General features: G+C 48.6%; 1 protein-coding gene across 2 annotated transcripts; it reads right to left on the minus strand.

The window, feature by feature from the left end:
• Window positions 1-881: 881 nt before the first annotated feature.
• Window positions 882-21,097, minus strand: ZBTB21 (zinc finger and BTB domain containing 21). Of its 2 annotated transcripts, NM_001083659.2 has the most exons (3): window positions 20,992-21,097; window positions 6,507-8,091; window positions 882-5,906 (listed from the first exon to the last, which is right to left on the minus strand). In NM_001083659.2, exons 2-3 carry the CDS (start codon window positions 8,077-8,079, stop codon window positions 4,936-4,938), a joined length of 2,544 nt encoding a protein of 847 aa, NP_001077128.1. In that variant the 5' UTR covers window positions 8,080-8,091; window positions 20,992-21,097; the 3' UTR covers window positions 882-4,935. The 2 variants fall into 2 exon arrangements, with proteins under 2 accessions (NP_001077128.1, NP_001416118.1); NM_001429189.1 differs by having other exon boundaries at window positions 882-8,091.
• Between the last annotated feature and the right edge of the window lie 3,679 nt (window positions 21,098-24,776).

The raw sequence follows: 24,776 nt of genomic DNA on the forward strand, positions 1-24,776 counted from the left end.
TTAAAATAAAGATTAAACCACTTACACCTGGTGCAGTGTGTTCATAACTTTTAGGCAGAGGATCCCTAGAAAAGCTAGGCTAGGGTATCAGGCAGGGAAAACGAAACCTTGAGAAGAGGTGAGGGCAAGCCCAGGTGAAGGGAACTGGCCTTGATCATCCCAGCTCTTCACTTCGGCTAACATCTCAGAGTGAGCACACCTTGGGTGTTCTGGAAGAGCCTGATTAGAATGACAAAAGATGCTATGTGGAATCCCTTAAAATGTGAAACAAAACTAGGGTGCTAAACATGTCCTTTTTTATGCATTTATCCCCACAATCACATTAAAAACTACCCATCTGGACAGCAAAGAAAAAGGTGGACAGGCAAAGACTTCTGCTTATGGGGTTTTATTATGCATCTGTGGTGCCTGAATAACTTAAGCTTTACAAGTCACCTGGAGCAGTGGGGAGACGAAATTTCTCTCACAGCTCTTATGTGGGTGGCTACTCACACTCCCCTGGAGAAGGCCATGGCACCCCACTCCAGTACTCTTGCCTGGAAAATCCCATGGATGGAGGAGCCTGGTGGGCTGCAGTCCATGGGGTTGCGAAGAGTCGCACACGACTGAGCGACTTCACTTTCACTTTTCACTTTCATGCATTGGAGAAGGAAATGCCAACCCACTCCAGTGTTCTTGCCTGGAGAATCCCACGGACAGGGAAGCCTGATGGGCTGCCGTCTATGGGGTCGCACAGAGTCGGACACGACTGAAGCGACTTAGCAGCAGCAGCAGCAGCACTCACACTCCCCAAGCAGAAGGAAAGGCTTTATCTCAGCTTCCATAAACTATTGTATCATTCAAGTCCAAAACATACCAATGAGACCACAACTCAAAACAAAATACAGTACAAATTTATTGACTCCACTCAATCTTAGTTGAGATTTAAGCAAAGTAAACAGACAACTGGATACAAAGAAGCGATGGCTTAACATTAGGTAGAATCCTATTTTACTATGAATTTTCAGTCCAAAAAAGCTTATTCCTAAATAAAATTGAACAATGATTTCTCTGCAGAGGCATATGAAACAAAATACACACAGTTATAAAACCACATTTGTTGTTCTTTTAGCAATAAGCATTTATTCAATGAAAATTTTGAAACAGTCTTGGATTAATGTCAAGAAGAAATTATCACTTTCGTAAATTAACCAAGTATAACTTTGTGGAAAATCTGGACAGCACGAATAAATGACTAAAGAGCACTGAATTCAATGATTTTAAAGATATACAGTAAAATACTTTGGTTCCCAAATGACTGCCTCTAAATGGAATTTTTTAAAAACCTGACATTGACTCATTTTTTCTCCTCCAGAATCTAAAGACAGACCATGAATTTTCTCCAGTCACGTGGCAACGTGACGCCCTGGCGCATACCTGGGAAGCACACCAAAAACTATGCAAACGCCAAACTCCTTAAAGTGCTAAAGCCACAAGAGAAAAAACTATGTGTAAAACTTAAAAAAAGCCAGTGTTAAAGAACTTATTAAATTATATGTGCTAGCATTATTGAAATCAATAATGCTTTTCACAATTATTGCAAAAAACATCAAAGAGACTTCAGAAATTGATAAACTGACTTGTAACATTCCAATATTAATTAGTGCAATTTATAAAGAAACCTGTTACAAATGACATGTAATTATTTTTGCAGTAAGAAATGAAAACAATTTTACTTTCTGAAGTTCCAGATTATGGTTGTACACACACACACACACACACACACACACACACACACAGAGTTTGAGGGAACAAAGGCCGACTTGGACCAGTGCATTCCTGTCACTCCCTCATCCGACCACAGGGTTGGCCTGAACACACCTCTTTTCTCCACCAAAGGGCACATTTAATTCCGGTCTCAGTTACTACTCTTAGCACCCATGGGCGCTGTGTGTGGACCAGATGATCACCGATTAAGTGCTGGGGTTATATTTTTAAGAGAAGGCTGGGATGATCTGTTCCCAAACAGAAAACCAGGAACCACATCCATCTCACTACAGATGCAGACAACATCACTGTCAAACCGTTGGTTGTATATTTTGACAAAGTTATAAACGCATATTAACCATAACCAGTTCTAAAAGTGAATAGTCTCTTATTCTTTAAATATTTTTACTATAAAAAATGTACAAGATTTGTTACCTCCATTACTTATTTTGATAAAAATCCCCTTTTTGTGGTGTTCCTCCCTCCCCCCAAATGAAGAAAATGATCAGATAACAAGTTTTCAGATTAACAAAGAATATATTAAAACATCTGACATTCTTTCCACAATTGCATAAAAAAGGCAGGCATCCTGAATACGTACAAAGGAGTAAGGACCTTTCTACACTTCCCGAAATTAATTACAATCAGAAAAAAAAAGATTTTCAAGAATATCTTTCCTAGCTAACGCATTTCAGTATGAAAAGACCAACTTGCCTTATACCAAGTATTTGCCCACTGGCTGAGTTAAACATTCTTAAAAAAACACTTTACTGCATAAAGCAATTTATCTGTCTTTCATTATTTTACATCTTAACATTTAAAATAGTCAAATGAGAGGAAGCCTATTTTTCTGACCACCAAAATAAACTCTTCCAAGCCTAATGCTTTTAAGGTACAGTATAAAAAGTAATAGAAAAACCAGAACTGCATTATAAATGTTTTTGGTTCAAAATTTTATTTGAAAACTTATGTTCCTTGCCTAGACAAAAATGTGGACAAGACAAAACACTGGCAATTTTTAAAATCTAACAGATATGCAGAGCCTATATTAGATCAAAAATATTTTTTTTTTTTTACTAATTAATGTTATTAAAAAATCTTCAAAAATGTAGCATAAAGATTCAAGTCCTGGGATACTGAGTTTACAATGCCAAGATCCCATGTATCAGGGAATTATCCACCCAGCCTCCAGCAGCCATAAATAAGCATTACTCTGAAGGGAACTGTCTTCTTTTGAAGTGATAGCTACCAGGGTGTTCTGAGTAAGAAATACCACATTATGCAGGGAATGAATTCAACAAACAATAAACCTATCCTAATGTTTCACAGAAAACCACATGCTCTTGCTGTCTTTAAAACGCATTGGTTTGTTCAAGGAAATCTAAAGATGGCAATAATCAATAATGGCAACTTAATTTTATTTTCTCCATCAAATTTAAGAACAAAAATAGGAAGTAACCATATTTGGGGACTTTTGATAGTTTCCAAATGAAAAAATAAAAGGCAAAATTACACATGTAGTTTCTACAGTGTACAAAGTCAATTAGAACTTTATAAAAATGCTTGTGTTTCCATAAAAAAGAAAGAATCTCTTTCCTACTATTGGTATGGAATGCAGGTTATGAGACTATGAACAGACTTCTGCCAGAGGACCAGTTTAAGTATTCGGTAGAGTATTTCTCAGTCACAGTAGTTGATTTTCTTATCTGAAAGAAGAGCTTGCAAAAAAATTAATAAACTTGGAGGCTTTACCATCAAGGTCCATCATTACTTTGAAAGAATTTAGGGGTTTCGACAATATTTCTACTTCTATGTATCTCACTTCCCCACCCCTGCCAATGAAATAAAAATTCTTTTCCTTTTTAAACATCCCAATGAACTCTGGATTATACCAACTCAAAGGCTTTAAATTACAACTTACACAAAATAGGAAAACAAAAAAAGAAGCCCAAGTGCTATGGGCCAAAATAAGTAGCAGAAACTAACTGTGGACCCTTGAGAGTACTTTCATACACATTTATGAAATATTCAGCAGTGCCTTAAAGAAGGATGGTTTCATTATGGACATTTTACCACTGTAAACTCCAAAAAATCTTAACAGAAATCACAATACAAAGAGGCAGGAAAACTGATGACTGTACAGGTTGTTCTTGAAAAGGGTGTGGAGACTGCGGTGTGGCTCCTCCCTCTGCTTCAAGTCTCTGAAAGTGAACAGTAATTCGGGATTTAGAGCAGCTGCACTCACTCTGGGGGGTGCTGTATAAGTACATGTCCTGACCTTACATGTTATACTAACGTTAAATTCAAAATTTGTGCTGTATGCTAACTGTCCCCATTACACACAGTTTCAATCTGTGATGGCACAAACCAGGGGAAGCAAACCTGCACAGCCCCTCGATGCTGGTCTGAATTCAGGGCCCTGGTGGGTGCTCTGACCACCACGCCCACCACCACCAAAGCTTTGGAAACCAAGGTGGAGGGCTTCCAGAAATCCCCATGCTTTCCTTTCCTGAGTCTTCCATCACTAATTACATGAAATGACCTAAGAGCAAGTTTTTTGTTATTTTATATAAACCTAAGTATTACTATTGCTGATTTAAATCTCACGATTTTCATACAAAAAAGGTTCTAAATAACCACAAAATACCAAATATTTATTTTTATCAAGTGTCAGGATATCTTATTAAAGTTGAGGTTTATCTTTTTTTTTTTAATTTTATTGCTGAAGTACTCTAGGATCTTAATACTGCAAACTACTCCACTTTGTTCTGATATGTTTGGACTTGAGAACATGGCTAAGATGTACGAACTTAGGTTTCTTCATAGAATCTAAAGAAGAAATACTTTCATAGTGTTTCAATAACTGAAAATCAGTAAGAAAAAACCAAACCACCTCAAGTAGATTATACTGACACCATGGGATGAGGAACCATGCAAACAACCAAGAACAAACTTCCACATTAATAAAGGCATTACTGAAGGTCCAGAAGCACAGGGCTTTTGGGAGTTTTCCTAGGTTGAGTAAGGACATTTCTCATTAATATCAGTTCACCTCAAACTTATATTCAAGCATAATGATTTGCAACCTTTATTATTCTTTTTTTTAAAATATTTTGTTTCTTATGACACAGTTCACGATTCGGGCTGAAGTCTGGAGACCGGAGCTTGTCTCCAGGGCTGAGAAGTCTTTTAGTTGTGGGTCTGCTCGTGGCTCCAGAGGCTGAAGGCCGTTTTGAATGTCCTGTGGCAGAGCTTACACATGAACTGTCTTTTAAAAGTGATGGCGGAGAGGGGGGGCGCGTGGTAGAACAGCGTGTCTGACTCTCGGGGCGCGAACAGCTTGTCGGCCGTGGGAGTGGGGGTTTCGGGCAGGCCTGTGGGGCTGTCGGGCTCCAGGGGCTGGATCTTGGGCAGCGGTGGGGGCAGCGGGGGCGGCGACGGGGAGCCGGCGGGGCCCGGGCCAGCCTCAGGATCCCGGTGCGCAGGGTCCTCAGAGGCCTGGGCCATGTGGGACTGAAAGTGGCTCCAGAGCCGGAAGTTGGTGCGGAAAGCCTTGTTGCAGACGTGGCAGATGAAGGGCTTCACGGAGCACAGCAGCTCCTGGTGCCGCTCCAGCTGCTTAGGTGCCGGGAAGGTCTTGCCGCACTTCTCGCAGGGCCACAGGTCCTTGGGGGCCGCGCCGGCTTCGGGCGCCTCCTCCTCGGCCTCCTCCGGCGGCTCCTCTTTGACCTGGATCTTCAGCGGCTTGGAGAGGCTGAGGTCCTCGGGGAGGCAGGTGGAGTCTTCGGAGTCAAAGTTCACAGGCTCAGGGCCGCGGCCGCCCCCCGCGGGGTCGTCTTTGGCGGCAGTGGCCGCGGGGTCGGCTCGACCAGGCTCGGGCGGGACAAGGGGCCGGGCAGGGCCGGTGGCCTCGCCGTTGAGGTCAGGCCGGGGTGGGGAGGTGCCGGCGGCCGGGGCCATGCTGTTCTGATTGTGTACTTCCACCTGGTGCCGCCAGATGCTGAAGGCCGACTTGAAGGTGCGCATGCACTCCAGGCACGTGAGCTTGCGGAACTCGCACTTGCCCTCGTGCTCGCGCTTGAGCTCGGGCGAGAAGAACCTGAGGCTGCAGTAGGGGCACACCGTAGCAGTGCGGCACAGGCGCTCGTGGTTGCCTTGCTCTAGGAGAGAAGAGAGCTTGGCGTTACAGAGGCGGCACAGATAGAGCTCCGGGCCGCCCGCTGCGCCCCCGGGGGCCGCGCGCTCCCTGGGCCGCGCGGCCCTGGCAGCCCCAAGGGCCTTCTCCCCCGGGTGCATCTTCACGTGCTGCTTGAGCTGGGAGAGGAAGCGGTAGGCCTTCCCGCAGGCCGTGCACACATACGCGCCCTTGGCCCGGGAGCGCAGGCCCCGTTTGAGGACCTGCGCTGGGGAGCCGCCAGGGCCCTGGAAGCCCGGCCGGCCGCGCCGCAGCTTCAGGATCAGCGCTTTCTTGATCTCCCGCTCTCGCACAATATCAATGAGCTTCCTCTGGAACTTCTCGTCCAGGACAGCATGGGAGCTGGCGGCCGGAGCCGGATTTTTCACCACACCGTGCTGCGTTTGGCAGTGCGTCCACACTTTGAAGTTGGTGTGAAAGCGCTTGTGGCAGATGTCGCAGGCGTACGGCTTCTCGGGGTTGTGGTACATGTTCACGTGCCGGTGCAGGCCCGCCGTGGATCTAAAGATTTTAAGGCAATGTTTGCATTTAAACTTTTTGTTTGGTCTCGTGCCCTCCAACTCACCGAATTCGTCTTTGTTTAAGTCAGAGCCTGGGAAGTCGGCCCGGAGGGCAGATGGGCTCGAGCCCTCCTCGCGGGGGTCTCCCGAGCCCGGGGAGCCTGGGCTCTCAGCCTTGGGCTGCTTGGCCGGCAGCCTCCTGTCGGTCTGGAACCGCCTCTTCGCCGGGAGTCTGCTGGGGTCTTTCCGGTCGTCTTCTGTCTGTAGCGCCAGGTCTCTCGTGGCGGCCGCGGCATCCCCCACGGTGACTCGAATGATGTCGCATGGCTCCGGGGGGCTGCGCGGCTCGGCCTTGACCCGCACCTCCGGCCCCTGGGGCGCCCCCGGCCGCTCAGCCGGCTGAGAAGCGCTGAAGGACCTGAGGCGGTGAGGCTGCGGGGCAGGGGTCCGGGTGTCGGGGGCCACCGTCTCGCCCCCGTCCTTGGAGGGCGGCCTCTGAGAAGAGAAGGCGCTGAGCACACTGCCGGCCACATCGCCCGAGCCCGCGCCTGGGGGAGCCTGCAGCTCAGCAGTGGGCGTGTACACGGGGACTTGGCTGTCCATGGACAGCGACCGGCGCAAGAGGCTCTTGACGAGTGGGCCGCTGCGGTCCACACCCTGGGTCCCGGGCGCCGGCGCCCCGGCTGGGATGACCAGCCCCAGCCTAGAGTAATACAGCAGGTTCCGGTCCTCACCCGGCCCGCTGCCCCGGCCCGCCTCCTTCAGCAGGAAGGGCGTCTCGGGAGAGCCCCGCAGGGACAGGACAGGCGGCCGCGGGCTCCGCAACGCCAACTCCACGGCCACGCCTTTGGGGAGCAGGGCGCTGGCGCCTGGCCTTTCGTCCACGGCCGCCCGGTCTGGCGGGGGCTTCGAAGGTGGTGCCACGGCCCGCTTGGCCAAGCCGCCCCGGCTTGGCTCCTCTAAAGGCCCGGCGAGCTCGGGCGGCCTCGCCAGAACCGCGGGGCCATCTTTCGGCCAGCTTTTTTCAGCTGGCGCCACGTGGTGTGGGGGCTCTGTGGGTTTTGGGCCGGGGGGCTTACTGGCATTTGCCTTGACCGCGATGCTGGCGGAGGGCCGGGGAGGGTGGCTCAGCTCAGGGGTGTTCTGACTCCCGGCTTTCCCGGGGGCTTCGTTCCTGCTCTGACAAACGATGACGCTTCTCTTTTGAGAACTGTTCTCCTCGTCCTCGGTGAAAGTCTTCTTTCTGTTGGGACACGTGGGAAAGGGGGCCTGGGGCGTCTTGGAGGCGATGTTGGTCAGGAAGGAGATGCCCAGGCTATAGCCGAGCTCCTGCACGGCAGCCAGGCTGCTCTTCTCCACGAACAGAGAGGAAGAATAGATGTAGTTCAGCACATTGTCAAAAGCATCTGGCTCACAGAAGTCCAGCTGGAATACAGTCTGTGCCTCGTTCTCCTTGTTGGTGAACAAGCTCTGGAAGTATTCACTGCTGGCAGCCAGGACGTTTTTATGAGCTCGGAACTTCTGGTCACCCACGATCAGGAGCGCGTCACACAGCTGCCCTTTGAGCCGCTCCTCGTTGAGGGCGCTGAGGAGAGAGATGGCGTGTGCTGGGTTGATGTAGTGCAGGAGCCCCTCCATGCTCAGCCTTATCTGAAAGACAGATAAAGTCACTGTGAACAAGGCCGTGCGACGCTCCCCCAGGTAAGGGCTCCTCAAGGGCAGGGAACAGCAGCTGTCTTCTCACCAGCAGACTGTGGCCTGACAAAAACTTTCTGGATGAACAATCTTATTTAAATAACACAGAAAATACAAAGAAACAAGTATCACAGCTTAAGTAGGTCATCCATCATTAAAACTGATGAACTTGAGAAACTAAGTCTCTGTAACAAGCATTTCACACCATCAAAAAGGCACCTAGAACTTGGCAGGTATGTAGAGAAGCAATATTTGAAAACAAGGTTTATTATTTAGGGCCCTTATGCATTTGATGCTTAATTCTATTCCTTATTAGATCAGAGTAAGTATGTAGTACCAAACCCTATAAAGTCCACAATTCTTAAAGGAAACAGTTTTATTACTGGCTATGATTAAACACAATGTGAATTAACAATAGGCTGTAGAGGTTGCAAAAAACAGATAAGAATTTAGAAAGAGAGAAATCATTTAACTAATTACTATCGCATCAAAGTGTTTTTAAAAAGTTAGAAACATTATATAGAAAAGTTTCTTTAGTTTCTTATGCTGAACACCATGTAATCCTAATACTAATTCTTACCAAATTACACTTTCAACAGTAACACAATGGAAAGTTTAGCCTGGAGCTAAACTTAATTATACTAATTCTAAACCTAAGGGGTCTGACTTGAGATTTCACCAAGACTCTTCAAGTCTGTAGGTGAGATCTCAGGGCCTAGTGGCTGGGTGCTGGCTCCGCCCTTGTGGTCAACTAGTACCTGGGATCATCAGGTTCCTCACATGAGGCGGTAACAATTGTGCCCTCCTTTAGGGCTGCTCTGAAAATTAAATGAGCCTGTATCTCATACCTGGTAAGGACTTGACAAACGTGCCATTAATTTTCACAAATTGCAGGGTTACTAGACATTTAATTCAGAATAAAAGTGTCTAGATTAACTCCTGATGAAGATGAAGCCATTTCACACAGAGACGATGCTTGACTCTCCAAATCTTTCTCTCACGCAGCTGCTGCCGTAACATCTCATCTCTTTGGGCTGGTTTTACAATGCCATCTCTTCTTTAAAATACTTAAGACATGTATTTTTAATATAAAATGGATTCAGAGTAACTAAGATTGTTCAGAGAGTCTTACCATTCTCTAGAGGACAAACTATCCATACACAGACATGGCACCCAGCACACCTGCAGGTTCTCCTCCAGCTTCAAAGGATCAGCTTTTGCTGGCTACCCAGCCTCTGGTCAACAGTTGGCCAACAGCCTTTTAGTATCCCTCTAGAGACACCAAGGGAACATTTCATGCAAAGATGGGCTCAATAAAGGACAGAAATGTATGGACCTAACAGAAGTTGAAGCTATTAAGAAGAGATGGCAAAAATACACAGAAGAACTACACAAAAAAGATCTTCATGACCCAGATAACTACAGTGGTGTGATCACTCACCTAGAGCCAGACATCCTAGAATGCGAAGTTAAGTGGGCCTTAGAAAGCATCATTAAGAATAAAGCTAGTGGAGGTGATGGAATTCCAGATGAGCTATTTCAGATCCTTAAACATGATGCTGTTAAAGCGCTGCACTCAATATGCCAGCAAATTTGGAAAACTCAGCAGTGGCTACAGGACTGGAAAAGGTTAGTTTTCATTCCCATCCCAAAGAAAGGCAATTGCCAAAGAATGCTCAAACTACCACACAATTGCACTCATCTCACATGGCTAGCAAAGTAATGCTCAAAATTCTCCAAGCCAGGCTTCAACAGTTCGTGAACAGAGGACTTCCAGATGTTCAAGCTGGATTTAGAAAAGGCAGAGGAACCAGATTATCAAATTGCCAACATCCATTGGATCATTGAAAAAGCAAGGGAGTTCCAAAAAAAAAATCTACTTCTGCTTTATTGACTACGCCAAAGCCTTTGACTGTGAGGATCACAACAGACTGTGGAAAATTCTGCAAGAAATGGGAATAACAGACCACCATACTGCCTCTTGAGAAACCTATATGCAGGTCAGGAAGCAACAGTTAGAACTGGACATGGAACAACAGACTGGTTCCAAATAGGAAAAGGAGTACATCAAGGCTGTATATTGTCACCCTGCTTATTTGACTTATATGCAGAGTACATCATGAGAAACGCTGGGCTGGATGAAGCACAAGCTGGAATCAAGATTGCGGGCAGGAATATCAATAATCTCAGATATGCAGATGACACCACCCTTATGGCAGAAAGCAAAGAAGAACCAAAGAGCCTCTTGATGAAAGTGAAAGAGGAGAGTGAAAAAGTTGCTTAAAGCTCAACATTCAAAAAACTAAGATCATAACATCTGGTCCCATCACTTCATGGGAAATAGATGGGGAAACAATGGAAACAGTGACAAACTTTATTTTCTTGGGCTCCAAAATCACTGCAGGTGGTGACTGCAGTCATAAAATTAAAAGACATTTGCTCCTTGGAAGAAAAGCTATGACAAACCTAGACAGAGTATTAAAAAGCAGAGACATTACTTTGCCCACAAAGGTCCATCTGGTCAAAGCTATGGTTTTTCCAGTAGTCATGTACAGATATAAGAGTTGGACTATAAAGAAAGCTGAGCACTGAAGAACTGATGCTTTTGAACTGTGGTGTTGGAGATGACTCTTAAGAGTCCCTTGGACTGCAAGGAAATCAAACCAGTCAATCCTAAAGGAAATCAGTCCTGAATATTCATTGGAAGTACTGAAGCTGAAACTCCAATACTTTGGCCTCCTGATGTGCAGAAGTGACTCACTGGAAAAGACCCTGATGCTGGGAAAGATTGAAGGCAGGAGGAGGGGAAGGGGACGACAGAGGATGAGATTGTTGAATGGCATCACCGACTTGATGGACATGAGTTTGAGCAAGATCCAGGAGTTAGTGATGGGACAGGGAAGCCTGGTGTGCTGTTGTGCATGGGGGTCGCAAAGTGTCGGACACAATTAAGTGACCAAATTGACAGCCTCTGTGGTCTTCGGCAGAAGCCACAGAGGCTGCCACCTGGAGTGACCAGTGTCTGGTGGCCCCAGGTCTCCCTCCCTGCTGCCCTGGCTCCCTGCTGGTGGTGCTGACTCGACCTGACTGACAGAGGCAAGGCTCTGCTTCCAGGGACGAAGCTCGGAGCCTGTAGCTTGTACACAGACAACTGCCTCGGTCAACCTGCACTGAGTTGCTGTTCAGTTTTGCCTGGCATCGTTTCATCTTGATGGTGAATGCCCGAGAGACACGTTTTTCCCTTCTTTTTTGTGACAGCCATTTTAATTTCTTCCTTAATCTTACTACACTGTACTCACGCATCTAATTATGTGCAAAGAAATCCGCCATCATTTACAGAGGTCAGCAGAGAAAAAAAAAAAAAAAGCTTATAAATGCCACACTCATAACTCAGCTGCATTCTAAGCACTATTTTTAGTGCAAATAATTTTTGAGACAGCTAGTTCAGATCTTGCCCCAGGGACAGAGAGGCTCAGGAGATGCAAAATCAAAAGTCTGGACAAGTACTTTCCAAAAGGGTTCCTTAAAATCAATTTAAAATTGATGTAGTCGTCCCTCAGTATCCACAGAGGACTGGTTCCAGGCCCTACAGACACCAAAAACCCACAGACACTCAAGTTCCTATAAAAATGGTGCAGTATTTGCATATAACCTATGCACATCCCCCCACTTTAAATCATCTCTGGATGCTTACATCAATGATACGTAACATGATGTAAATGATACTTACATAGTTGCTGGTGAGCAGCAAACTCAAGTTTTGCTGGATTTTTTCCTTTTTGAATATTTTCCATCTGTAGTTGATAGAGTCCATGGATATGGAGGACTGACTGTACAATACACTCCTTCCTGTGGCTCAGAGTTAATACAGTTTAAATGTCAGTGCTCTAGATCCCCTAGAGGAGAGCATGGCAACTTACTCCAGTGTTCCTGCCTGGAGAATCTCCATGGACAGGGGAGCCTGGTGGCTACAGTCCATGAGGTTGCAAAGAGAGTTGGTCATGACTGAGCAACTAAGCACAGCACAGCTCTAGGCTAATGCTCTAGAGCTTTCTGAGCCTCAGTTTTCCCACCTAAAGTAACAATAGTATTAATAATGTTACTGTGAGAATTAAAGGAGAAAACCATAATTGCTACAATTTATTCAGGTCTTATAACACACTACAGACAGCACCAGGAACTTCACGTATCATTCACTTATTCACTCCCTCAACAAAACAGCATTTGAGGAGGCCTGGAAGACACACGGATGGGCCATGAGGATCACCAAGGGCCAAGCACACTGGCAGAGGGAAGACAAGGTGACAGCAGGGCTGGAGCAGAGCTGAGGGGGCTGTGGACGAGGATGCTGAAGGAGCATGGGGAGGCATCGTGCAGGGCTGGGTGGACCACTGGAAGGACTGCACTTTTTACTAGGGCAGCTGCTGGAAGATTCTGAGCAGAGGAATGACAACCATCTGAATTTTGTTTCAAAAAGATCCCACTGGTTATGCTGCAAAGTATGGAGCACAGGAGAGGCTGCACGCTGGGAAGCCCGCTGGGCGTCCACTGCAGGGATCTGTGCCAGACAGGATGGTGCCTGGACTGGGGTGGCAGGAGTGGACGTAAAGATACCATTAGAACTTCTGAAGGACTGACTGCAGGGGTAGGGAAGGGAGGAGATAAAGATGCCGCCAGAACTGGAAGGATGTCCTTACCTGAGATGAAGTTGGACAGAAAAATTGGTGCAGAATTTTTTTTGGAATTCATTTAGATATTCTAAACATGCACAGGAACCTGGTCGTTTAACGGACCCTTCTGGGCACCCTTTCCTGCTCCACTTTCCCTACAACCCTTCCTGTGCTTTCTGCGATCACTTCCCAGATAAACATCTACATCTGAGTCCATGTCTCAGGGTCTGCTTCTGGGGGAACCCAAACGAAGAAATCAAGGGACTGTGTGAAGACGAAACCAAGTGAAATGTTCTGCGTCCCTGGACAGGAAGCAGTGCTGACCCACACACCATCTGCTTCCTACTCCTACATTTTCTCACTTTTAATTGTTCAGAAAAGTTTCCTTCTTTCTCTCCCTTCCAATTATCATGACCTGTATTTCTGTTCTAAGTAACTGCTTCTAATCCCTAAACCACAGGCTTCTATACTCCTTGGATGAAACAGGGAATTAGGGAAAAGTAAGTCACTGAGAGCTGGGTTGTTAAGAGGAATAGTCACTGTCCAGGAAAATTATTTGGAATTGAAATCTATTCATTTAACTCTGCTGCTACTGCTGCTGCTAAGTCACTTCCTGTGTCCAACTCTGTGCGACCCCATAGACGGCAGCCCACCAGGCTCCCCCGTCCCTGGGATTCTCCAGGCATGAACACTGGAGTGGGTTGCCATTTCCTTCTCCAATGCATGAAAGTGAAAAGTGAAAGTGAAGTTGCTCAGTCATGTCCGACTCTTCGCAACCCCATGGACTGCAGCCCACCAGGCTCCTCCGTCCATGGGATTTTCTAGGCAAAAGCAGCTAAATGTGTCCAAACCTGACAACTTCAGCAGAACTCCTCCAGGTGCTGGTTTTCCACTCCATTCCCTAGACACTGATCAGACATGAATGACAGCTGATATCTGAGGGTTTACTCTGCTGTAAATATACTACTATAAACATCTTTTGCGTTTACATTATTAAACTCATTATTTACACCAACCCGAGGAGGTTGTACTATTTGATCACCATTTTACAGCTGAGAAAACCAAGGCACACGAGGTTAGGTATCTTGCTCAAGTCTGCACAGACAGTGAGGAGCAGAGCAGAACTCTTACCAGATGACCTGGCTCCAGAGGCCATCTCCACCCACATACCACCCTACCTCTAGTTCCCTCTTAGTTCTCACATAAACATCTGAAATAGGCACTGCCATCATCCCTGTCTCACCAATCAGGGAACCCAGACACTAAGAGTCGGGGGCAGTGTGCCGAAGGTCACCCACTCAGCTGACAGTGGGGCTGGGAGCCTGGCCCCAGGGCCTGCACTCTTAGTCATCATGCTGCACGCTCCTCATGGCCGGCCGCCTGTCTAGTGTGTGCTAGAACTGGCCAGACAGGGAGGCTGCCAGTCTGACAAGCATGGTCCTGCCTTCCTCTCAGCCTTGCGTGGGAACAGGACAAGTCGATCCCTCACACACTCCGGTGTGTAGGTGCAGGCGGCAGGGTACAGAGGTGCAGATGGGAGCAGAGGTGAGGCACTGGGTCCAGGTGAGAGGAAGGTCGGGGAGGCATTCCACAACAGAAGTTTCCTGGAGAAGCTGAAGTCAGAAAACGTGGGAGGCAGGAAGGATGGGTGGAGGACATATCAAGGACAAGAGCAGTGTCCAATATACAAAGACAAGACCAAGTGCCTGAGGGAGCAAAAGACACATGTAGGGGAGTGCAGGTGATGAGGCTGCGAAGGGGGTGGAGGCATGAGGCCCTGGGAGCATCAGTAAGGCCCCTCCAGGGTCACTGGAGGACAGTGACCCCTCCCATCTTCTTCAGGAGACAGACCAAGGGTTCTGGGTCCTGGGGGTGAGAGGGGCACGCAGGCACAGCAGCGCAGACTCCTCACCGTCTTGCAGAAGCCCTTGCTGTCACCTTTCCATTCAATCATCAAAGCTTAACCATGGAGCCCCTTCCTGGTCTAGCGGCAAACAATGATCACTGTAGACTTTAGTGCTTTCATGACATGGTAGATATACTTATTGAGCCTAAGAACTTTATTAAAAATATAAAATGCTACACTAAGAATGCAGGCAGCAACAGGGATCATGACTACTGAGTGTCATGAGATAATCAAGATTAGGGTGATAATCACACCCTCAGTGGCTGGTGGATATGCAGGCTGAACTCTCAAAACCACCTGCCCTTTCAGCTCTTTGGCCTCAGATAAGGCTAGTTTTGGTGCCAGAGGTACTTCCTCCTTCATAACCCTGCTGACTTATCAAGCCCTAACCTCAGTATGTTTTAACTGTGGACACACAGGGCATCCTGGGTCTGATGGCTCTGATGTAGACACGCGCTGTGACTCGGCCCCTCCCTCCCACTGCTCGTCTCCGGAGTCCCCAGCGCAGAGCGCCCGCCACTGCTGCAGTCACAGTGGAAACCTTGGCACTCTTACAGGAAAAGTGGGTGAAACAGGGAAGAAAAGGTCCCTTCCCTATGGAAAAAGCTGGGAGGAAATCCCCCAGGAAAACCAGATTTTGAAGCAGGGCTGGCTTGCTTACCACTCGGATCCTTGAACAGAAATCTTCCCAAACTCTGCCTGAATTGTTTCTATTTCATGTTGTTTCCTGATATTTCAAAATGAGGGAATCTTTACAGTTAACACTCCATGGCAGTCACTACAGCTCCATGGGAAAGACTTTCATAGTCATCTACTTGTCTCAAATCCTGGCTTTGCCACCTATTAGGTATCTAACCTTGTAAAGATCACTCGACCTGAGTACAAGTTTCCTTAACTCGTTAAATGAGACTAACGGCTGCCCACCCTATGGGATTCTTATGAAGGTCAACAAACGCAGTATGTCTACAAGTTTCCGGTACATACAGTATTTCCTGTCTGCAAGCTGGCACTTGACTTCATCCTTCTCTTCCTTTCCTGAAAGTTTCCACAGTAGGAAAGACACATAAGGATACAAAAAGTGCCATGAGAAGAATGATTTCAGCAAGCAGTTGACTTGGCCCAGGGGTGGGAGGGTCCATGAGTGAATGCTGGGGATGTGAGTACAGATGGGGGCTCCGTGCTCACTGGATGGTTATGTTACCACAGACTCCGCTCTTCACTGATTGTAGACATTTCCCAGAAACATGCATCTAACAGTGCCAGGGCTTCAAAACCCCAGAAGCCCCTGGGCTGAAGTTCCAATTCCCTAGAAGAGCTTCAGTGCTCCTCACAACTGGATTCCAGAAAACTACTTCATACCATCACCTCAAAGTCCTCAGGGACCGTGTGCTAAGACAGAGAATCCATATCTTAATATAAGTTAATTCAACGCAAATAATTCCCTCTTTATACCAACTGCAGGAAGCTAAGATTTTTAAGGAGATGGAGAAAGGGCAGGCACTTTTGGACTATAGAACATTCTGGGGCTATAAACAAAAGAAAGCAAAGCAGAGCTAACACTCGGATATAAGGAAACTGGGAGGTGGATGAGGGCCGGGAGATGAGGAGGGGCCACATAACCTCACACCAACCAGCTTCCAAGTTCTGGAGACTAACACCCAGACTGGCATCAGAGCTAAAGGCACACTGCAAATCAAATTTGCTCCTAGACCAGCCCATAAAAGCCTTGCTACCAGTTCTGTAGGGAAATCTCTCTTTACATCCAAAACATTAATGTGAAACTGAACTCTGGGCACACGATGCTTTGGAATATTGGATATTTCTTATATAGTTCTCCAAAGCAAACAGAAAAACAAAGCACCTACATTTGACTCTGGAATATAAACACACACACTGTTCACCCCCACAGCCTTACCTCTGGGTTCAGCCCTGACTCTCCTTGATTTCACTGTGAGATGGTGACAGGAAGTCGGCTCTGAGGTGAGGTCTAATCATGGCTCACTAGGAGATAACGCAGACATCCAGACACCATCGACAGCTCCTCGGATTTCAAAGCGGGCCTGGCTGATCTGACCCTTGGAGAGCAATGATGTCACTGCCTTGGGTCCCATTTCCCACATGCTCAGTCTCCCTAGAGAGGGTCTGATCTGGTCTAAGGGTGTGTGCTTGGCCACGACTAGAAGGCACCTCGGCTTGGTGCTGGCCGCTGGGCAGCCAGTCCTCCTTGCACTGGAGCGCGCCATCCTGAGTGGTCTGTCGGGCCTCACTCAGGGCTGGCCAAGCCTGGTAGGAAACTCTCTTTTGGAAAATGGGCTCAGAACAACAAAAGCAGAACTGAGCGGAGCCGGTGCATCTCAGTCACAGCCTGAAAATGCAGCCCACAGTGCCCATGATCCAGACTCCTGCAGTTACCCTGGTTTTCATCCTTCCTGGCCCCATTCTTCGTTTTTTCCTTCACTCTCAAGAGCAACCCTCCACTTTTAAAGTCAATTTCTTTTTCTATTTAAGCTGATATGTCAGTTTCTGCTCTTGTTACAAAAGGACCCTAACATATTTTCAAGTGGTATTAGGTTCTTCCTATCATGCCCTCCAAATCCACCTTTTATTAATACTGCTGCCAGACTGGCTTCTTAAAACAAAGCTCTGATCATTCCCTGGATGTGCGCATTAAGCATTACTATCATTAATTCAGCTTATTTACTGAGCTCCTGTTATGTGCAAGGTGCAATAGACATTAGGAATAGGAGGTGCATAAGACAGACAAGGCCCCCACTTTCTTGTGGGATAAATCAGACAGTGAACAAGGAAACAAAGAAAGTAACTCTGACTTTGTTAAGAGCTACAAGGAAATAAACAGGGTGCTAGGACTTGGGGGAGAAACCAGGGTTCGCAGAAGATGGTCGGGAAATGCCCTGACGTCACGGCTTAGCTGACACCTAAGACCTCGGTAAAAAAATAAAATGATGAAAACAATGGCTCTCCATAGGTTAAAACGCAAAATTTTAAAAACATGGACTTCAGGGTTCTATCAATCTGGTTTCAAACTACTTTTTCAATTCTCTTTGCTTTAGTTATTGCCTTGTGATAACTTCCTGCTTCAGATACTTTGTCTCTGAGACAGACCTGCAGGTCTCACCTCTTCTGTTACCCAACTTGCAATGTCCCAGGCCTCCTCTAACCCCTCCCCCAACACTGCTCAGCTGAAGCTCACTCACTCTTCCAAGCTCAGCTCAAGGCCTCCATTAAGCCTTTAGTCATGGGCTGGACTGTCCCACAAGGTCTAACCCCAGCACCTCAAAATGTAAGTGGAAATAGGGACAGGGTCCCCTAAGACATCAGAAGTTACAACGAATCCTTAAGGGTGGGCCCTAAGGTCCCCCCAAATGAGGTGGTGTTTCTGTAAGAGGTGGGGATAAGGACACAGACAGAGAGAGACACTTTGTAAATACAGAGAAGACGACCATCCACAAGCTGAGCAGAAAGGCCTCAGGAGAAATCGACCCTGCCAAAGCCTTCATCTTGGACTTCGTGGCTCCAGAATGGTGTTCAACGCCCCTGGTCTGTGGTGCTCTGTTATGGCCGCCCTAGATCACTACACTATACACACCTTCCTGGACCACTGCCATCTGCATCGAGCAAACACCTTTCAACTCCAGTATTATTCCAGTGTTTCTTCAGTGCCGCACACTGTTAGCTGTCTGTTCCCCCAGCAGAACTGGAAACTATTTAACGGCTAAGACTCTATAATGTCTTTTGACACTCTTCACAATGCCCAACACGGTATCTTACACAACAATAAATATTTGTTGATTTTTCTGGACTCTGACACTCTAATTAGATGCAGGAGTGGAAACTGTGCCTTTTGTTTGTTTTCCTAAAGCAGAGCTAGTCCCATCAGTGCCCTTTAGAATACTGTATCGATTTTTCTATTGCTCCCTAGATAAAACCCAACCAAACTCTCCAAACTGGCACACAAGAGTCTTCATATTGTGATCACAGTTCACCTCCCCACCCCTACTGGACAGCATGCAGGTGAGCATTTACCCTACCCACCGTCTTTCTTACCTTTCCTTCACTGGTAGAACTTCTACAGAAAGATCCAAATGACATTGCCTCTGCAAAGCTCCACAGATGGCTCCTGGCTAGGAGCTCAGCCACCTAAGCCACCACAGCACCTCATCTCTTCTTCAGTAACATTGCTATTTTAAGTTACCTGCCTCTACATCTACCCTCTCATGAGAGTCCATGAAAGGAAGAACCCTTGTTTTTAGCTGTGTATTCCTAACACTTCATGCAGGTCCAACAAGTGCCTCCTGGACAAAGAGCGAAACCATCAGGAAGGCTTGAGACCTGGGCTGGGCCAAGAGAGTTGCAGGTGGCAGCTATCTTTGCTTTTGGTATGAGTGGTTGTGGCCCTAAATCCCATTGGCCAATGACTCCCAATTCTGTACTCCTGCTTAGACTTCTCAGGACTCTTCCATTACAGGATATGCCCCTTGTCCAGTACCGTACCTATGATCCTGACTCTGACCCCCACATCTGCTGGTCTTCACATATTCCATTTAGTTTGGTATGCTGCCAACCAGTAGGTCTCTCAAACTAGAAACCTCTTCTCTTTCCTTTCTAGTCAGTGACCCAGCCTGTCAAGCCCTGGTCATAAACAGCTCGAGTCTGCTCTCCTCAACCCCACTGACATTGGGGCCAACTGAAATGGATCCTCAGTCATCTCCCGCTAACCCAGACACTCTCTCAATAACTTGGCCCCTCTTCTGTTAAACACCTAATATGCCCTGCAGTAAACTATCTTAAGTTCCTCAAAGGTGGGGGTCATAGTCTTTCCAACTTCTATTTCCACAGAATGAAGCACATTAAACGCGGGATGGTGTTAACAGGAAGAATGAATTAAACCTCAAGTTATTTTTAAGTAAACTAGTGCCCCAAATTTCTACTTTATTTTTTAACATCGATATTTAGCGATTCTCAAATTCAATGTAACGACTATTACTCCTTAAAGTGGATGAAGGATTTAACTCCAAGCATCAGAGGGTAAAAGGTCTCAAAAATAACCATCAAGGAGAAATCTAAAATGGATTAACCCACTTTCTTCCAAACAAGGAACCAGTACACAACGCAGGCTCCGTCTGGATGACTCAGGGTCAGCGTTATGAACACTCATGGACTCTGCTGAACATGCTGGTGCCCTCAGATGCTAGTCGTGAGCCGCTCTTGACCTTCGGCACCAAGACCCCTAGGCTGCTAGACCGTGCGGGGTCTGGTTAACGCTTCCCCCACCTCCCACTGCCAGGCCATCCCGCCGGAGAACCTGTCTCTAAAATCACCCTGCCCGCTAACGTGCTGCTCGAGGGGCTTCTTCCAGAAGCAGGGCAGTGCTGCGGGCTGAGTGCGCACCAACCGGAGTGAAGGGCCAGGACCGCGGAGCGTTCCTGCGGTCAAGGGAATGCTCTTCCGTAGTGGGTCAGTGAACTTGCTCCAAGTGAGGGGTCTGGGCGATGAGAGAAAATATGTCCGGGACACCGGCAGAGGAGATCTCTGGGGCGGGGTCTCCAGCGCGACAGTCGGGAGTCAACTCCCCCTTCCCCACCCCAACCCCGCAAGTTGCGGACCAGAGTTTTCTCGACTGGGGGCGAGGGGGATCCGCATTTCAGCAGGGACGCTCGCGACCAGCGGTGGAAAGTCGGGGAACCGTGTCCTCCCGGAGGGGTCGGTCGGGGGACGGGGCAGGGAGAGCAGTCTACTTGGGTCAGTGGTTGGATGTGCCGCTGGCCGCCAGGCGGGGCTCGAGGGGGCGGTGGCGCGGAGGTGCGGGCCGCGGCAGGTGCGGGGGACCGCACCCAAGCTTCCGCGTACGCTCGCGCACCCTGGCGAACACCGGCCGGCTTCCACGCCTGCCCGGCATGGAGCACGCGCCCTCGGCCGGAAGGTACCCCAACCGCCCGGCGGAGGGGAACCCGGCCCGGCGAGGGAAGCCCAGTGAGGGATGGAGCGTGCGCAGTGGCGAGGGCGAGGCCAAGTGCGGGCAAAGAGCATGCGCAGTGTGAAGGCACAATCGGCTACGTGGGAGCCTGGGGCATGCTCGGTGAGAGCCGGACCCGGCGCACGCGCAGAAGCGCTCAGAACCCGCAACCCGCTGGCGGAGAGAAAAAGGAGGAGAGAGATCACCTCAGAGTTACGTCAGGAAAGGCCGCGTTTTGCGGGGAGGCTATGGCCTCCCACGGGCCCCGCAGTTCCCCTGGGGCGAGGGGCGTGACAGTTACTCACCGGTCTTCAGCCCCGAGGCAGACGCCAGGCCCCTTTCCGCTCACACTCGGCTCGCGCGCGCCGCAGCCGCCGCTGCCGCTGTGATTCCATCCATCTTGAATTTGACGTCATCCCACACCAGAGATGAGGTCATCGCAGGCAGCGCTCGTCACGTGCGCGGCGCTATGATTGGCCACCGGGCCGCGGGGGGGGCGGGGCGAGGGAGGTGCGCAGCGCCGGGGGCTGGGCGAGGGCGGGCCTGACGGCAGCCGGGTCACCGCCACCGCTGCTGCCGCTGCCGCGTCCTCCCGCGCGCGCCTTCCGCTCGAGGTTCTTCCTCCTCCCGCGCCGCCCGCGCCCGCGCCCTCTCCCGACCCTAGGCGGGGTGCGCGTGCCCCACGGGCGGCCCTGAGGGGAAGCGGCAGCGAAGGCTACAGGGGCGCGCATCGCGAGGGCGCACAAGAGGCGGCCCCGGTGGGCTTGGCTCCGCCGGGTCACGCGTCGGTGGGCTCGCCGGCTGGTGCCCCCGGCCCGGCGCGCTGCGCCGGCGCCTCCACTCGCCTCCTCGGAGGACGGTTCTCCTACGGCCGCGGCATGGTACCCCAGGTACCTCCAGGTCCAGGTGCCTCCGGTCTCGCAGATGCTTGTGGAGGCACGCGGGCTGCGACCTGCCGAGAAGAATCGACCTGGGCGGTCCGGTCGTGGGTACCACTCAGGGCTGACTTGGGGTGGACGGGCCTCCAGGTTCCTTCCACTTGAACAGGTGGGGGTGGCTGCTCTCGCGGCATCCGCTTGTCAGCTGCACGTTCCCAAACGCCTTCATTTTTATAGTCATTGATTTAAAGATCACTGGGCAGCTAATTTTTCCCCCCTCTCTTATTCTCATTTGCTGTCTGGTAGACTGTCGTTTTCTTGTATGAATGTTACAAGCTCGTCAATTAGAAAACTCACTTCACTCATTCAAAACCGAAAAATTAGTGTGACAGAAATGCCAAACTGTAAACACTAAAGAAAGGTTCTGTTGGGCAAGATAAACATACGTCTAGATGTGTTCCCCAAAGCCAGAACAGATCAGATTGGAAGGGCGAGGAGACTGCGTTATGTTTGTTTTGAGTAGGACATGCCAGATTTTAGTTCCCCTACCGGGGGTCCAGTCTGTTCCCCCTGTGGTGGAAAGTCAGAGTCCTAACCGCTGGACCCTCAGGGAGTTCTGGAGACTGCCTTTTAAAGCGATATTTTTTAGGACTGATGTTTTAATTCCTGGATTTTAAACCCATGTTGTTTAACACTTTTCAAATGTCTTAATTTTCAGATAAAATATTTTTTAAAGTTGAATTTATGCACATGACCTAAGATAAAATAATTTATGAAATGTTTGAAGAATACGTGTAAGAAATAATCTTGTCTTAGGTTGACTAAAATGAAAAACGTGTCCCAAGTGAACAGCTCTGTTGTGAATTGTTTTCATTCCTCTCGTTTTAAGAGGACTCAGTCTCAAAGGAAGAATCTTGTGCTTCAAAGTCTTTGCTGCAACTATTTTAAAACTTTATAAAAGTTTTTTTGTATTTGGAACTGAATCGTGGTCGAGCAAAAAGTGGCTTTGAACGTAAAAGAACAGTGATTGTAAATCTTTCAAAGGGCCTTGAGTTTTACGGTTCTGTGTGGTTAGGCTGGGTGAGCGTGCTTTACAGGTAAGAAAACCTATACCAGCTGTGTAGCTAGAGCTAGAAGCTCAGTTGTCTGGTTTTTAGTGTACTGCACCAAATGCCAGAGCAGTTCTCTGCCTGCATCCCTTCCAGTTGCCTCAGGAGGATCCACCTTGGTGTCTCCTGTTTAAGAACATTTCAAGGAAAGGGGTCTGAGTGATAGGACTGGTGCTGTGGGTGAGAATCTGCCTGTCAGTTCAGGGGCACCTGGGTTTGATCCCTGGTTCTGGAAGATTCCACGTGCCCCTGAGCAGTTAAGCCAGTGCACCACAACTACTGAGCCTTCGTGCTGCAGCTGCTGAACCCTGTGCGCCTAAAGCTTGTGCTCTGCTACAAGAGACGCCATCGCAGTGAGAAGCATGTGCACCACGATGAAGGTAGCCCCCACTTGCTGCCACTAGAGAAAGCCCCAGCAAAGGGACAAAGACCCACCTCAGCCAAAAATAGAACATAAATAAATGGAAATAACAATTACCAATAAAAATCAGGCTTCTCTGATGGCTCAGACAATAAAGAATCTGCCTGCAGTGTGGGAGACCTGGGTTCACTCTCTAGGTTGGAAAGATCCCCTGGAGGAGGGAATGGCAACCCACTCCAGTATTCTGGCCTGGAGAATTCCATGAACAGAGGAGCCTGGCAGGCTGCAGTCCATGGGTTTGCAAAGAGGCGGACACAACTGAGTGACTTTCAGACAAACCAATATAAACGGGGGCACTGACTGCTAAATCCAGCAGAATCTTTCAGTCTGTTCAGCTGGCCCCGTTGGTTTGTGGTTCTACCAATTTCATCTTGAAACCTACTTGTTTCAGTGAAGCCTCATTCCCCTGGATTTTCTTTTTCTTTTTTGGGCCGTGCCACATGACTTGCAGGATCTTAGCTCTCCAACCAAGGATTGAACCTGGGCCCTCAGCATTGGAAGTGTGGTGTCCTAACCACTGGAGGACCAGGGAATCCTCTGCTCTGGATTTTCTACCTACTTGTTTCAGTGGTGCCTCCTCCCCCTGAATTTCCTACCCGCTAATCTGACCTTTGGCTCTCAGCCTTCCCTGTCAGCTCCTCTGCCCAGACCCTGCTCACACTTTGGGTCTCCTGATGTTCTGACCTTGGCCCTCTTGTTCCGCTCACCCCATGCAGTCCTGTCCATCCCTGGGACACGAGCCCAACTGCCTGAGCCAGAGGCTCTCCCTCATTGCCAGTGTTCGGCCCATCACCAAGTCCACGCCAATCACCTCCTGACTGTTCCTCTGATAACGTAACCACGGCCAGTCCAGGAACTTTCTAACTGTCCCCCCAGCTGCCAAGATGTATCCTTTCAACCCACAGTCATTCTACAGTCCGCATGATCTTTTTTAAAAGCCAGAAGTATCACACTGCCCCCTCGCTCAAGTTGTTGATGACTGTCCACTGCTTTAAGGATAACTTTCAAATTTCACAGCGTGGCTGACCGGCCTAGTGACAGCCCACTTCTAATTAATCCTGTGTCCCTGGCACCCACATGGACGCACACTTTCTCTGAACAAGTCACGTTCTGTCTCTTGCCTCTGAGTGTCCCCGTGTGTGTGTGCTTTTCCCTGAGAAGTTCCTCCCCCAGCCCTGTGCACATTCAGTCTCCCCTCCGTAATTTTATCTTCCTGGTTCACATTCCCCCTTCCTCCCCTGTCATCACTCAGCCTCATTCTGGGTTTGGTGCTCCTGCCTCGTGCTCCCATGGTTGCTAGAGAAGCTTGTTCTACACTCACGCACCTGCTATTGGATTTGCCTGCCAGTAACCTCTCCCCCGCAGTAGGCTTCCTGTCCCCCTCTGCCTGCCTAGTGCCCAGCAGGGTGCTGATGCTGCAATTCTTTGGCCACCTGATGCAAAGAGCTGAATCATTGGAAAAGACCATGATGCTGAGAAAGACTGAAGGCAAAAGGAGAAGGGTGGCAGAGGATGAGATGGTTAGATAGCCTTACCGACTCAATGGACATAAATCTGAGGAAACTCTGGGAGATAGTGAAGGACAGGGAAGCCTGGTGTGCTGCAGTCCATGGGGTGGTGAAGAACTGGACACAATGGATCGACTGAACAACAGGAACTACCAGGTCATAGTTGCAGCATGT

Source organism: Bos taurus, chromosome 1 (assembly GCF_002263795.3).
Source record: "Bos taurus isolate L1 Dominette 01449 registration number 42190680 breed Hereford chromosome 1, ARS-UCD2.0, whole genome shotgun sequence".
Classification (NCBI taxonomy): Eukaryota; Metazoa; Chordata; class Mammalia; order Artiodactyla; family Bovidae; genus Bos; species Bos taurus.

What these genes read in the sequence shown, in the direction of transcription:
- ZBTB21 (NM_001429189.1), bottom strand. Translation starts at nt 8,079, where the DNA reads ATGGAGGGGCTCCTGCACTACATCAACCCAGCACACGCCATCTCTCTC.